This window comes from Candidozyma duobushaemuli (genome assembly GCF_002926085.2).
Source record: "Candidozyma duobushaemuli strain B09383 chromosome Unknown A_B09383, whole genome shotgun sequence".
Classification (NCBI taxonomy): domain Eukaryota; kingdom Fungi; phylum Ascomycota; class Pichiomycetes; order Serinales; family Metschnikowiaceae; genus Candidozyma; species Candidozyma duobushaemuli.
In genome coordinates this window covers 2941229-2956362 of record NW_020289901.1, presented here as the reverse complement: position 1 = coordinate 2956362, position 15134 = coordinate 2941229, and the positions used below count along the sequence as shown (strand labels likewise).

The window sequence follows — 15134 nt, the reverse complement described above, 5'->3', positions numbered from 1 at the left end:
CTGGTATTCTATACGGCGTTTGAGAGCAAGTACAGCGCATGAAGCGCAATTCCAGGATTCCAAGTAAACAAAAGTTGAACTATTCAAAATCATGATAATTTCATCAGAAATCGTTTTTGATCAAAACCCACTGACTTTTGTTCTTTTCACAGCTTCATTCCATGGTTGACTCTGCCTCCACCGGCTTGCAGGAATCCGATTTGCAGCCAGGACAGGGTCCAGAACACAGCCCTCCAAAGTTTTCAAAAAGGGAAATATTTACAATTGCTTAAATTGATAAAGTAATGATGCTTTTCATTTCTACAAAAATTCCCATTTTCTTCATTCAATCGTACTTTATTCTTGCCTAGGCTGCTTACCACATCATTATCAGTGCGAATCAGCAACTGCAATAACACCACGGCAACGTCACGAGATACCAGTAAAACTCCAATTCGCTTACTGAATGACCTTCTTTATTGACAAAAACCAGCCTCCACCTTCCTCCCCCCATTCTCCTTAAAAAATTACCCTCTAGGCCCGCTGGGGAAAATCCTCGTACTGCATACACCACACCACAAATCTCCTGCGATATGAACCTACAACCTGCCAGTACTCAGTCCACTCCAGACAAGGCCACTTCTTTCCAAACCTTTTTTTCCTTTCTATTGGCAAAGCTGTCTCAGTGACGCTCCTGTGCACCATAAACACCCGTGCACCATCACCAAAATACCCCAAATCTCGAGGGCCCTATCCAGCAAACCGCAAGCAGCACCAACCCCAAATTCACAAAAACCCAGCATTTCCATGGTCGCAAACACCAACCACGACGGCCTGCGGCTGTCTAAAAGAGTCAAGGGGAAAGTGGTGTCCTATTTCCAACTGCCACTGCAAAATCAGTCCTCGAATCAACACAATCTCGATTACAACGACGGGAGACACTCCCTAGATAGCGACCGTAACGACTACGTGGAGCTTAGAGAGGCCCTTCTCGAAAAGAGGGGGCTGACCGGCGCCAGACTGCAGATCCAGATGTTCAACTTCAACAATCTGCGCTTGTTGCAGCTCCCCACAGAGGTGTTGCTTCAGATCTTCAAGTACTTGGACAAGTCCGACTTGTTCCTGTTGCTCACCGTGTGCCGAGAGTTCAGCGACCTAATCGTGGAGATTTTGTGGTTCCGTCCCAACATGCAAAGCGACCTGGCGTTCCAGAAGATCAGAGAGATCATGAAGCTTCCGAGGCTGCAGACCCACTGGGACTACCGCAGCTACATCAAGAGGCTCAACTTGCTGTTCATGACCAAGCTCGTGGACGACGAGCTACTTTACTTGTTCTGTGGATGCCCCAAACTCGAGAGATTGACGTTGGTCAACTGCACAAAGCTCACACATGCCCCCATAGCCGAAGTTCTCAAGAACTGCGAGCACTTGCAATCAATTGATATGACAGGTGTTCAGGATATTCAAAACGACATCTTCTTTGCCTTGGCCAAGCACTGTACGCGGCTTCAGGGGCTCTATGCCCCGGGATGTGGCAATATCCTGGAGGACGCGATTGTCCAAGTCCTCAAGGCGTGTCCCATGCTCAAGAGGATTAAGTTCAACAACTCTGAAAACGTCACAAACACAAGCATCTTGACCATGTACGAAAACTGTCGTCTGCTTGTGGAAATTGACTTGCATAACTGCCCGAAGGTTACCGATAAGTACCTCAAAGGTATCTTCAGCGAGCTCACACAGCTTCGAGAGTTCCGTATATCCAACGCTCCAGGAATCACTGACGAGTTGTTCAAGCTGATTCCTGATGACCATTTCCTAGACAAGTTGCGAATCATTGACGTCACCGGCTGCAATGCGATCACGGATAAGTTGGTCGAACGTATGGTCCGCTGTGCCCCTCGTCTACGGAATGTGGTGCTTTCAAAGTGTATGCAAATTACGGACGCATCCTTGCGTCACTTAACCAAGCTAGGTCGCTCGTTGCACTACATCCACTTGGGTCACTGTGCTCTCATCACCGATTTTGGAGTCCAGGCTCTTGTCAGGTCGTGCCACCGCATTCAGTACATTGATTTGGCATGCTGCTCTCAGCTCACAGACTGGACCCTTACTGAACTCCTGGCGCTCCCGAAATTGAGGCGTATCGGTCTTGTGAAGTGCAATTTGATCTCAGACCAGGGAATTCTAGAGCTCGTCCGCCGCAGAGGTGATCAAGATTGTTTGGAAAGAGTCCATTTGTCTTATTGTACCAATTTGACCATTGGACCCATCTACTTCTTGCTCAAGAGCTGTCCTCGTCTTACGCATTTGTCACTTACAGGCATTTCGGCTTTCCTCCGCCGGGAGATCACACAGTACTGCCGTGACCCTCCACCAGACTTCACCGAGAACCAAAAGTCTTCTTTCTGCGTCTTCTCTGGCCACGGCGTGGTCCAACTACGCAACCACCTTGATACCTTGATGGATCAGAGAGCTTACATTTTGGAGCACTATGGGCAACAGGAGGACTTCTCGCCAGCCTACTTTGAAAGAAGAATGCGTGAGGCGAGACTCACGCCGGCTCCTGGTGAGCCAACGCAATATCCAACTCCTGAGCAGCTCAACCAGCTCCGCATGGCAGGACCAGGCGTTTTAGGCACCCCTGGACCCGTGAACGAGTTTGCGGGTGCCGGTGACGGGCGCAATATAATTAATGATGATGAGATGACGACCTGGGCGGCTCAACGTGGATTGGGAGAATTGAGAAGAGTGAGGGACCCCGCAACCAGAGAATCACCGGGCAGAGATGGCAATAGACAGGGCACGCCCAGAAGGGACACGCCTTTCATCATGCCTGATCCATTCAGACGTGTGGAGCTGGATGCCATCATTCAACAGCTCGTCAATGCCGACCAGAATAGGCAGCGTTTTGGCGCCTTGTACCATCCGCTCAACTCGCAGCTTGATGCTGTAGAGCAGCGAATCCGTGAGAATCAGATGAATCTGCAAACGGACGCCAGCGAGGAGCAAGAGGGGCCACGTAACGTGGATGTCAGGCTAGGAAACGCCCCTCATATTGCCCAGGCGCCAGTGTTTGGCAATGACGAGCCGATGAATGGTGAAGATGACTCAGAAATGGAAGGGGTTGACTTGTTCCCGAGAATAAGGTAGGCGAAGCAGGTCTAGGTGATAAGATTTACTTCGAGGTCTATAGCATCAAGAGATTTCTATTTCTGTATCCAAGAGTTCGAGCCGTAGTTGGTTTTCCCGAAGAGCAGCCTCGTCCACAGACCGTAGGCGGTAATGAACACAAGCAACAAAGTCTAGAAGCTTCGACCCCAGTTCTTTTGATATTTTGCGTAGGTAAGCCAACTTCAACGATTTGGTAGGCGCTAAAGTGGAGCTGCTTTCACAGGAGTCTCTAGAACATGGAGGTCGAATAGATCCAGGATTTCGTTTCCAGAACAGCTGGTAGTCCAAGTACAATCTGACCATTTTCCGTGAATGTGCAGCCTTTCCCGGGTCTTCCATGGCCTCCTCCAAAAGCACCCAGTAGTCCTTGGATCTTTCCACACTTAACTTCTTTTGTTGAGAATGAAGAGGACATCTGAGCAGCCTTCGACAAAGCTCGCCAATTTCCAAAGGTACAGCGCAAACGTGACTGGAAATGGCGTGATGGAGGTGGAGAATTTCGTGTGGTGGAAGGGTCACCAAAGGGTTGAATTCGCCATGACGACCTAGAAACTCCGGTCCAAAGCTTCCGTTGGCATTTACCGTGAGTTTCCGTCCTGGCAGGGAGAGAAAGGACATTTTTGGAATTTTGGGGGAAGGAGAAGAGGTGGTTGTTTTATGGAGATTTGGGAGAGGTTTTTGGAGGAAAAGGATGGAGGTGTAGTAGGATTTGCAACCATTTGATGGCTGCGAAAAAGGTGGGTGGTGGTTTTGAGGTGACATTGGAGGAAGTTTGTTAGAAGAGACTAATTTTTCATGAAAAGTTGAATATTGATTCTTACGGCATTCGCCTACTTACGACGCTTCCTTTAATTCTCGGTGGTTTCAAGGATCAAGCAGTCGTGCAACCAAAGAAGGCATTATGATTATCCATACTCAACAAGAGACGTTCTTATACTGAAAGGCAAACACGTTTTATCCAGATGATGAATTAGCACAATGGTCGTTAAATTCCTCACAAAGGACACTGTTCTTATGGGTTACTTTAAGTTTCTGAATCTTCAGCTTGGAGCTACCTCTACTACTTGCAGCGGTCTCAGATATGATGTGATAACGAAGATTGTTCAACACCAAATCATTGCAATAGGCTCCAAGCGTCAAAATTAATAGCACTACACATCATTTACTCGACTCAGGCAATATTCTGCTCCCCTAGCTTTAAACCGTCTGCAATGCATCCAGGGCTCCAGCCCTCGATACTCACTGCGCACGTGACAACCAGCTCTGCGCAGCTTTTCGCCCATGCACTACTGATTTTTTTCCACCACTGCGCACCTACTCAAAAAAAAAAAGTGCCATAGAAGCCTGGTTTTTTTACCTTTTCACCAACTACTACACAATGTATGTTTGCCACCGAAGCCCGTCAAGAGGCTCCGCAGAAGCCACCAATGTACCGCATGATGTTTGAGAGCGAAAGATCCACTATATTATCGTCAGATTGTTGAATTTCCAGTGTCCCTCCCTCATCACCAGAATTTTCAAATTTCACGTCCTCCAGCTTTCCAATCCACAAATCATCCGTCCAAACCTATACGTCACTCACCAGATGACCCCTTCAAAGTAATCAACAAAAAATCGATACACCCATCCCCGCTCATCGAATACTCGGTAACTTCATCACCCCTTCATTATACTAACAGCCAGGACTAAGAGAACTAAGAAGGTCGGCATCACCGGTAAGTTCGGTGTGAGATACGGTTCGTCTTTGAGAAGACAGACCAAGAAGATGGAGGTGCAGCAGCACGCCAAGTACGACTGCTCTTTCTGTGGTAAGAGAAGCACCCAGAGAACCGCCACTGGTATCTGGAAGTGCAAGGCCTGCAACAAGACCGTTGCTGGTGGTGCTTACAGTGTGTCCACCGCCGCCGCTGCCACCGTCAGATCGACCATCCGTCGTTTGAGAGACTTGGCTGAGGCTTAAGTAACCTAATGAATACACATCTGAGTAAAGGGGTTGTAGAGTGCTGAGGGCATGATTTATGAGGTAAATTATAATGAAGCTTATTCGATGAAAGTGTGAGAAGACGTGAGCTTCTCGTCGCTATTGCTAGGCTTCGGGCTAGGCTCCAGGCTACTCTCACAAATGTAGGAACGCTATTAAGCAATGTGGTTTAAGGGCGTCTGGAGGTTGAGGAGGTTATTTTTCCAACTTCTTTTCACCACGTTTAGAATCTTGGAATCCTTCGAAAATTGTGAAGACTGTAAAACTATTGTCTTGGTCACTGCAAGTGTAGAAACCCTTGGTATACCACTATGAAAGGCAGAATTATCACTTCAGTTCAAACTTTAAAACTGCTGAGAGACGAAAAGCCCTTCTTGTAAAACTCCTTCTAATACAAATTATTCTCCCACACAATTGAGTGTACATATTCTTTACTGCTTCTACACTCTTAAGCCTCATTATGGCCATTCTCAATGTATGCCTGGGACCCATGCACTCGAAATGTTGAACCCACAACTAACAAAATCTAATGAAACCAAATTCTTATTACCAGAATGCCTTAAATCGCCTATATCAAATCTTAACTAATCCACCCACCAATGTGTTAGAACTACCGTTCACTTATCATCATGCCCTGGAGATTCGCACCCACCTCATATCAACTACCACAACTCCATGTTTGAGTTTCCTAAGCTACATTCATTCCCGCCGTTCTTCACAAAACAAAGCAATGCTACTGTTCTAGAGCATCAGCTCGAGGCATGGACCTCGCTTGTTCTTTCCTACTGTGAATACCACAAGATATACAGCTTGCTGGGTACTGGAGCAGTGCTATCGTCACAGAATAAGGAGACAGAGTTCCCGCCGCTTTTCGAGAATAAGGAGGTGGAGAGGGCGTGTCTGGAATCTTTCAAAAAGGACATTTTGAACCACATCATCCACAAGGCTACTCGTGCAAGCTACATTGACCCCAAGAAGCTGGACGCTGGCGTCCTTATCCACTGGAGAACGCTTCCAGAATGGGCTAAGCTTTTGAGAGATTACGTGGACAGTACAGGACAGCTTGGAACGATTCTCACCGTGTACGAATTGACCCAACTGGAGGATTCGACCACCAGTGAGGATTTCAAGAACATCGACTACAATCTCTTTGTACGGGTGTTGCAGGTGCTTATGAAACAGGGAAAGGCACAGATCATCATGGCCGAGGACAACTCGGGTCAGATCGAGGGCGTGAAGATCGTGTAATAGACGTATAGAAATGGAAGGGCTTCACGATCCTTTGTAGGCAGCCATTGGATGCCGGTGGGAACATCGGCTTCCTTGGGCGACAGAGAATGCCGTCTGAAGGTACCTGGACTGCTTCTACGGGATCAGGTGTATACAGCGGCGGACATATACGTGGTTGAAGGAGTTGGAGGTGGAGGTGAAATAGAGATGGTTGAGCAGACTTGGTGGTAAAGTGAAAAGCGTAGATTGGGAGATCACGAAATGGTTTATTCTGGCGACTGTGGTATCCGATCTATAATTCCTGGCGCATTTCTCTGGATTTGCTTTTGTCGGCTTCATCTTTGGCTCACCTCTGGCTTCATATCTTTGGGTAACCTTTTCTAAGCTTGTAGCTTTTGTGGCGATTACCAGTAGCGAGAGCACTATTAAATTGTATATGGACCGAGGTATCCATCTTCACCTGAGGCAAACTTTAATCAAATAATGGTGCTCTTCATCATGATATGGTCTATGACAGTTGACCCACATGATTGTGATATCAATGAGCAGTCATTGCTCCATACTCTCCTCTACAGCTCACAATTATAAACCATCTATGGCTTGTGAAGGTTCATCTACTTGCTGGTAGAGACCAATTCAGAACATCTAACTAGACATCGTTCTGAAGCACTTCAAAGTCAAACCACGAAATTTACCAGAAAGTAGGAACAAAGGCTTGAAATGCTTCTCATTTTCATCCAATACCAATAAAGAGCTGAATGTACATATGAGATGCCGCTTCGGCTCCCTAAACCTATGGCATTGCACAAGCCATCATATACCCCTACTTCCACATCACACACCCATGGAAACAATTCACCCATAAGGCACACTTTTCTCAAAACCCCTCCATTTGACCAAAATCCCCTTTTTACCCCACCAAATCCAAAAAGCCTTCCTCATCACGTCTCATCTCGTACTGCGTTTCGCAGCCATTTAGCCCACACCACTTCCACTGACGTAGTGTCCCAAGTCATCGCTCATACTCCATAGCAGCTACAACAGCTAAATAGGTTTTTCAATTAAAAATAGTAACTGGAAAAATTTACCAAATTTCCTCCCCTTACGTTCTTTTAAACCCCCTCAGTGTGCCAACCGTCCAGCGCTTTTCAGGCATCTATACACACAAGTCTCATCGCGAAATCTTTTCTTCCCGTCCAACTACTACAAACATGAAGTACGTTGTTGTCTCCGGCGGAGTGATCTCGGGTATCGGCAAGGGTGTTTTGGCGCTGTCGACGGGCCTTCTTTTCAAGACCTTGGGTTTCCGGGTCACCTCCATCAAAATCGACCCATACATGAACATCGATGCTGGAACCATGTCTCCATTGGAACACGGTGAGTGTTTTGTTTTGAACGACGGTGGCGAGGTCGACTTGGACTTGGGTAACTACGAGAGATACTTGAACATCACCTTGACCAGAGACCACAACATCACCACGGGTAAGATCTACTCGCATGTTATTGAACGCGAGAGAAAAGGTGACTACTTGGGTAAAACCGTGCAAGTGGTGCCTCACATCACCGAAGCCATCCAGCAGTGGATCGAGAGAGTTGCTCGTGTGCCTGTGGACGAGTCTGGCTTGGAGCCTGAGGTGTGTATCATCGAGTTGGGTGGTACTGTTGGTGACATTGAGAGTGCTCCATTTGTGGAGGCCTTGAGACAGTTCCAGTTCCGTGTTGGTTCGGAGAACTTTGCCTTGATCCACGTGTCGCTTGTTTTGGTCATTCACGGCGAACAAAAGACCAAGCCTACCCAGGCTGCCATCAAGGAGTTGAGATCGCTCGGTTTGAACCCAGACATGATCGCATGTAGATGCTCCGAGGAGTTGGAGGTGGCTACCGTCCAGAAAATCGGTATGTTCTGTCACACTGGGCCAGAGCAGGTGGTGGCCATCAGAGACGTCAACTCCACCTACCACGTTCCTCTCTTGTTGCAGGAGCAGAAGATGATGAAGTTCTTGTCGAAGAAATTGCGTTTGGACGAGGTCGACTTGGCTGAAAGCTCCAAGGCCAGAGGCGCTGCTCTCTTGACCTCCTGGAGATCCTTGACTTCTGCTCACGACAAATCCGTGGAGCAGGTCACCATTGCCCTTGTGGGTAAGTACACCAACTTGAAGGACTCGTACCTTTCCGTGATCAAGGCTTTGGAGCACTCGGCCATGCGTTGTTACCGCAAATTGAAGATCGAGTGGGTGGAGTCCAGCGACTTGGAGCTTGAAACCAAGGAATCCTCTCTCGCTGATTACCACAAGGCATGGCACATGGTCTGCCAGGCTGACGGTATTCTTGTGCCTGGTGGTTTCGGCTCCAGAGGTATCGAGGGTATGGTTGCCGCTGCCAACTACGCTAGAGTGAACAATGTGCCTTATTTGGGTGTGTGCTTGGGTTTGCAGGTTGCTGTCATTGACTTTGTCCGTTCCATGTTGGGCTACGAGAAATCCACTTCCATGGAGTTCCACCCTGAGGCCAACGAGGAGACCTCCTCCGTTGTCTACATGCCTGACGTTGACCAGATCAACTTGGGTGGTACCATGAGATTGGGTATCCACAGCACCAAGTTCTCCAAGGACCTGGAGTGGTCCAAGTTGAGAAAGTTGTACGGTGGTGCCGAGTCTGTTCTCGAGAGACACAGACACAGATACGAGGTTAATCCCAAGTTGATCGACCGTATCGAGGAGAAGGGCTTGCACTTCATTGGTAAGGACGAGACGGAGAAGAGAATGGAGATTGTCGAGCTCAAGGACCACAAGTTCTTTGTCGGCACCCAGTACCACCCTGAGTACTGCTCCAAGGTCTTGGACCCTTCGAGACCATTCTTGGGCTTGGTTGCTGCTTCCGCCGGTGTTTTGGAGGATGTGTTGGCCAGAGATGACATTCACGAAAAGGGCGAGTTCTAAGGCCTGCTTTTTGTATACTAAGCTATTTTGCATTCTAATTCATAGACAATCGTTAAGCTATTGTAAGATCAAGGCGAAGCTCTCTCCGACGGATGAATTTTTTATTGGATTTTTTTTTTTGCATTGGGAAATCAATTGAATAGAAGGGATCTTATGGATGTTTAATCTTTTATTGGTGATGTAGTGGGCAATTTTGGGTCAGATGCTGGAGCATGAATCATCAAAAAATGTTTAAAGAAGTTTTGCGTCGGGAATGGGCAAAACCACGAAATTCTAATTGAAATGATTTCCGTGGCTAGGGGAATTGACTGGAAGGGGTTTCGTGACCACCTTGAAACAAAGCGATATTGTTATCGGCAGACTGGAACCCACCCGACATTTTCCCATCAATCCGAGGTCCACATCAATATAGTGGGCTAACAATTTTAGTATAGGCCCACTTGGATTTGTAGATATCCAAATTCTCGGCCTAAGAATCTCACTCTTATCTTATCAAATACCCGCTAGTAGCCGCCCCCTCAGCATCCAAATTTCGAGCAAGGGCTTATGGTATGCCGGGAAACGAAACATGCGCTCACTATCCAAAATCACGAGATGGGCTAATAGACGTCTAGATCGAGTCAATACCCAGAAATCCGAACGAAACAAGCCGATTTGGCCCGTTCCACGTGATGGAAGGGGGAGTTACCCGGCACTCGTCTGATCTCCGACCGCCAATAGCCGGGGTATATAAGGAGATCCTGGCCCATTTTTCTTCATTCAACCAACACAATTTCAACATGATCAACTACCAGAACTCCAAATGCTCCTGCTGTGACAACTGCAGCGCCTGTAAGAAGTGCCAGAACGGCGGTACTTGCCAGTGCTGTGAGAAAAAGTAGCTGCTCGCCTGATTAGGAATACAAGCCCTGTACCAAAGACCTGTAGACGTTCAACAATCCAGCTCCGTAGATCTCTCGAATCCCGTCAATGAGCATTCCAGCATTTGGTCTAGATCTAGCCCAAGGGGCTGTAGCAACGACAATCACGAAGCTTTCCACGTGACAGATGACGGTCTCGATGCACGGGTGTGCCCCGCAGACCGATCCGGGTATATAAGGAGCAACCAGGCCAGGTATCCCTGTCATCTTTATCAATCAATCAAAATGTTGAACTACCAAGAACCAGAAAAGTGCAAATGCGGTGACAATTGCCAGTGTGGCGAGACTTGCAAGTGCGGTGAGAAGCACTAATCGTATAGGAATATAACGACGATGCCAACAATGACGAGCCAAGCTCAAGCTGTAGCAACGGTAAATGTAAACGGGTCAATTGATCTTATGTATACTGACTCGTCAGGTAAATCATTGGAGATGCTTCAGGATTTCAGCATCGGACGGGAGCTTCTCTAATTCTCTGACTCTTGCTTTGGCCAATTCTCTGACCTGGATGGTTTCCTTAACGAAGGTTTGGATCTTGGTGTCGGCGCTGGTCTTTTTGTTCTTTTCTAATCTGTCAAGCAAGTCGGACTCGCCCATTGTTGCCAAACCAACCCATGCTTTGGTGTAAGAGGCGCTGATTTCCACAGCACGGAGAAACAGGTCTCTGGCGCCCTGGTAGATCGGGTAAAGGGATGCAAGGTCTTTGTCTTTCTCGGACTTGACTTTGTCCTGTTGCAAGAAGTGGTAGTACTGGTAGAGACCTGCTTTGTAGAAGATGTTGTATGCCAACGGTTCATGGAGCAAAACCTCTTTCAAGCAGAAGACGGCTTCCTCGTAATCACCAATCTTGGCATACTGGTCAGCCAATTCAGCCCAGGTGGTGGTATCCGAAGGCTGGATGTTCAAATAGAACACCAACGACTTGATGTATTCGGGAATGTTTTCAGAGCCGTCCGCCTTGTTTCTTGAGAAAGTTGCCAACCTTCTCGAGGCACGAAGCTCATCCCGGCTCAGGCCCAAGGCATCAACAGCCTTCTTGTCTTCTCCAGTGGCTTCGTAGTACATGGACTTCAAGATCAGGTACTTTTGAGAACGCTGGCCAGAAAACTCGTCGTTGAAGCGATCAAGCATCAGCTTGGCATTGACATCATGGTTCGTGAGAAGTGACACATGAAAGTACAACTCGTACAAGTCAAACAACTCGGATGGTTCCAACGATTCCTGAGCCTTTGGGAGCATCAGACCCAACTCCTTGTGGAGGTTGTGGAGTTTCTCGGGAGAGAACTTTGCATAGGAGCCTGTAAGGAGAATCTCCGAATATTTCTGGAACAATCGGTCGGACATCAAAAAAGAGCGAGCAGGCGGGGGATAGGCGGTATTTATACGGCAACCACTGTGGTGGTTATAGTTGAGCAAATTCTCCTGCAGAAGGGAGGCCCGGGCCAGCCACCGAGGGGGCTCTACTTCTTTGGTATGACAGGGTCGGGAGAAATTTAATAATACTTCTAGAAGCGGGATTAAAGAATTGAGGAATGTGATTCTTTGAATTTGTGTGGAAGGTGGTTTCATCGATTGTGGGAAAGTGTTGGAATTCACGAAAACGATGAAGGGAACCGGCCAAGAAATGTAAACTAGTGAACAGATTTCAGGGCAATATTCTTCTGATTTCAAATGATGATAATGTCTACATCAGTCTTTTTTTTTTTTTCTTTGCCGAATTATTGGGTTGCTCGTATTTGGGATGTTTGCATGGAGTTGTGGGTGTGGTTGCGAAAAACAGCCCTCTTCAAGATACAGCCCCTAAAGTAACATTATTTGATTGCTTTATATAGATACTTTTATCATTCCAGTAAAGTGACCTTGGGAGACACGATTATTCACGAGAAATCTCACAACAATGTTAACATTAACTTATCTATTTATTTAAATTAGATTAACTACATGCCTTCATCTTGACACAATTTGTCAACTGGCACGGCATAAATCAAACTGACCTATTTGTAAAACACCAATTGGGAAGCGCTGTTATATTACACTTGCTTCCAAGTGATTTTGATGAAAGTAGGTGGTATGAATGCTTGGACGAACAAAACATTACTACGGAAGTGTCACATGTGATGGGACATACTTAGAAGACATGGATTTACAAGAAGCGATGGGTGTCGTTATTGATGAAAACGACATCTTGCGAGACGAAACTGTTACCACTACTACAGTATCATTATAGAACAGACTTCGGTGTTGATTACTTTATGTATAATCAGAAGTGGCATTCACTGGCCTGGAGACGTCACAATAAAAATCTCTCAAGAGTGGGAAAAGTACTTCTACGCTTTCTTATAAAAAAAGATGGAAAACTTGCTCATGATTGTAGAAGTGGTTGTATAGGGCAGAAGTTGAACTCAGGTCGGGAGCTGAAGTGTTTGACACGTAATGATTTTGTGTGAATGAAATGTCTGGTTTTCTAGCCGCTGTTATGACGGAGGAAGGCCAATGCCATGGAGCACTGGGCAATCAATTTGAGGTTTTTCAATATGGCTTTATTAGTGTATAGGTATTTCCCACGAATCTGCAACCTTTCTCTTTTGTCATTTCTTGTAATTGCCGGAAGATGAAGTTACGTTCAAAACTGATAGATAATTATTCACAAATTACCATTCCTTATTAACTTCCCGGAAGCACTTCTCAGTATGCATAGTTTGCAGCCATTTCAGACCCGCAGCCACGCATACCAATTCTGATACAAAAACCACCAAAACATCTTCGAAGAAATCCTCAAATCTTCATATCCTCTTTTAGTAAATTTCTTCACCATCCTTCTTCTCATCTCCTCCTTGAGCATGGCATCAACATTGCATACACCGCGTTTCGCATCAACAAACACCACCAGAAGATGTCCTTAAGTGAAGCTTGTGACGAGCTTCTAGAAACCGGATTTCTTGACCACGAACACGGAATTCCAAAACTATGGCACCAGCTGGCCGAGGAGCTCCAAAAACCCAAAGGCCCCCATGCGCAATACTACAATATCAACAAGAACCTCCTACTGAACTTGGACCAGATCGTATACAAGGATCGCCTAAAACAGCTAAAGGAACTCCCTAAAGAGGAAATTGACGCCTTGTACGAGGACATGGTGCATCTGGAACCGTTACTGCAGTTCAAAAACCAGCAAGAGATTCAGAGTTTTCTAGAAAAGCATACCCAATCGTTCAAGACCCAAACGCTTATGACCGATTACCTCCCTTCTGCATTGCCAATTGTGAGAGCTATTCACCATGGTAACGCCAGTTTGGCCGACCTGGAGATTTCGATATTGAACAACCTCAAAAGACTATACTCCCATTATAATGACCATCCAGCCAATATCAAAAGACTAATAAGGGCCTACAGACAGAATGGTGTTTTGACAAAGGACGTTGCAGCTACATCCTCTGAGGTCAGCAGCTACCTTTCGTCGGTTCTCCTTCCCAAACTACAAAGACTAGAGAAGCTCAACGAGGAGCTAACGGTGCTACAGAATACGTACAAAAACCAGGTTGAGGCGAGATCCAGTGCTGCTGAAAAAGCACCTCTAGAGACAAAGAAGCTCCGTGCCGACTACCTTCAATTGTCCAAAAAGCTCACGTCTGTGGCTGTTCTTTGTGACTTTCTTCCGAACCTCATCTTATGCCAGGCTTCCAATTGGCACTCCGATACGCTGCTTCGGAACATCATGGAGGATTGTCAGGATGTAGCTGAAGCTATCGAAGCCTTCACCTCCGTATTACATTACAAACACGCCAAAAGTATGAAGGTTGATGACATACTACAGATTGATTTCGAACCGCTTGCAAGCGTCTAATATATTTACAGGAGTGGCAGGGCCAGCTATAACTATGTGTCTGCGTCGTTTATACCTGGAACAAACGCTTGTTCACAACCTCCCAGTTGATGCAATCCCAAACCTTCGACAAGTACTCGGACTTGCCTGTGATGCCATAGTCAGTCAAGTAAGCGACATCCCAACAGTTCAAGGCCAAGAGGGGCAAGGTCAAGTCAAGCTCACCGTTGGCGGCCTTATCTTTGATGCCGTTCAACTGTTCAAACGTCTCCTCGGAGACAGAACCGTTCATATCCAACAGCTGGTTCTTACCGTAGAAGTAAGGTGTACCGTCGTTGTTGCACCGTATGATTTTCAAAGACTTGTCTGGCAATTCCACCAAGAAAACCCAGCCCTGGCCAGTGAGCTTTTCGGCCTCTGTGAGCATGCTGTTCTTGAGTTCCTCCACGGTAGGAATATTGAGGTCGGCCAAACGGTCCATGATGAATCTGGACGGCCTGGTGATCAGAACATCTTCCTTGTTTCCTAGCTGTTGGAAGAAGAAGTGGTTATTGTGTGCTTGCGAGGCGTAATGGAACGTGTGCTGCTCTGTTGTTTGTTTTGCGGTGTTCAATAAGATGAAGTAAGGAGTTCTGGTTTCGTTGGCGCTGCCCACGGTGTGCAATGAAAGGTTTGTGGTCAAGTACTTCTGGTAGTCCAACCATGCTGTTTTGAATCCGGCTGGTGAGTACACCCCGCTGATACCACTTTCAATAATTTGTTGTTGGTTTTTCAATTTTGGCACCGTATGAAGGCCACGTGTGGCTCTTGGTATCGTGAAGCCAAGCCTGGAGAACATTGGGTGCTATACTCTGTAGGATCTAGTTTGGTGAAAAATGCTGCAACACTTTTTTGGTTGTCGCGTGCACGACCAGATGGGGGGTGGAGGTCGAAATGAAATACTACAGAAAAGAAAAATAATATGATATGTGGGATGCAAATTCCGGTATGTTTTGAATTGACTCGACTGATTGTCGTTGTTTTGATGCTGGTTCTTGTTGGTTTACAGACATTCGCAGCCATTCCACACGAGCACCACACACCAAGCCCAT

At 46.7% G+C, this 15134-nt stretch overlaps 8 protein-coding genes across 8 annotated transcripts; 5 read left to right on the top strand and 3 right to left on the bottom strand. All coding sequences in view use genetic code 12, as the record gives it.

Annotated features, from left to right (window-relative positions):
* Positions 1-786: 786 nt before the first annotated feature.
* On the top strand, positions 787-3129 carry GRR1 (SCF ubiquitin ligase complex subunit; the record flags this gene model as incomplete). Its single annotated transcript, XM_025479876.1, has 1 exon — positions 787-3129. The coding sequence occupies one exon, from the start codon at positions 787-789 to the stop codon at positions 3127-3129; it is 2343 nt and encodes a 780-aa protein (XP_025339349.1).
* Positions 3130-3174: 45 nt separating this feature from the next.
* CXQ87_001335 (uncharacterized protein) lies at positions 3175-3768 on the bottom strand (the record flags this gene model as incomplete). Its single annotated transcript, XM_025479875.1, has 1 exon — positions 3175-3768. One exon carries the CDS (start codon positions 3766-3768, stop codon positions 3175-3177), a length of 594 nt encoding a protein of 197 aa, XP_025339348.1.
* A 360-nt stretch (positions 3769-4128) lies between these two features.
* RPL43A (60S ribosomal eL43 domain-containing protein) lies at positions 4129-5110 on the top strand (the record flags this gene model as incomplete). Its single annotated transcript, XM_025479874.1, has 2 exons — positions 4129-4178; positions 4834-5110. The coding sequence occupies 2 exons, from the start codon at positions 4129-4131 to the stop codon at positions 5108-5110; spliced, it is 327 nt and encodes a 108-aa protein (XP_025339347.1).
* Positions 5111-5806: 696 nt separating this feature from the next.
* On the top strand, positions 5807-6379 carry CXQ87_001333 (ESCRT-II subunit protein; the record flags this gene model as incomplete). Its single annotated transcript, XM_025479873.1, has 1 exon — positions 5807-6379. One exon carries the CDS (start codon positions 5807-5809, stop codon positions 6377-6379), a length of 573 nt encoding a protein of 190 aa, XP_025339346.1.
* Positions 6380-7572: 1193 nt separating this feature from the next.
* URA7 (CTP synthase) lies at positions 7573-9300 on the top strand (the record flags this gene model as incomplete). Its single annotated transcript, XM_025479872.1, has 1 exon — positions 7573-9300. One exon carries the CDS (start codon positions 7573-7575, stop codon positions 9298-9300), a length of 1728 nt encoding a protein of 575 aa, XP_025339345.1.
* Positions 9301-10643: 1343 nt separating this feature from the next.
* Positions 10644-11564, bottom strand: CXQ87_001331 (uncharacterized protein; the record flags this gene model as incomplete). Its single annotated transcript, XM_025479871.1, has 1 exon — positions 10644-11564. One exon carries the CDS (start codon positions 11562-11564, stop codon positions 10644-10646), a length of 921 nt encoding a protein of 306 aa, XP_025339344.1.
* A 1549-nt stretch (positions 11565-13113) lies between these two features.
* CXQ87_001330 (uncharacterized protein) lies at positions 13114-14064 on the top strand (the record flags this gene model as incomplete). Its single annotated transcript, XM_025479870.1, has 1 exon — positions 13114-14064. The coding sequence occupies one exon, from the start codon at positions 13114-13116 to the stop codon at positions 14062-14064; it is 951 nt and encodes a 316-aa protein (XP_025339343.1).
* A 49-nt stretch (positions 14065-14113) lies between these two features.
* Positions 14114-14881, bottom strand: CXQ87_001329 (mitochondrial 37S ribosomal protein mS42; the record flags this gene model as incomplete). Its single annotated transcript, XM_025479869.1, has 1 exon — positions 14114-14881. The coding sequence occupies one exon, from the start codon at positions 14879-14881 to the stop codon at positions 14114-14116; it is 768 nt and encodes a 255-aa protein (XP_025339342.1).
* Between the last annotated feature and the right edge of the window lie 253 nt (positions 14882-15134).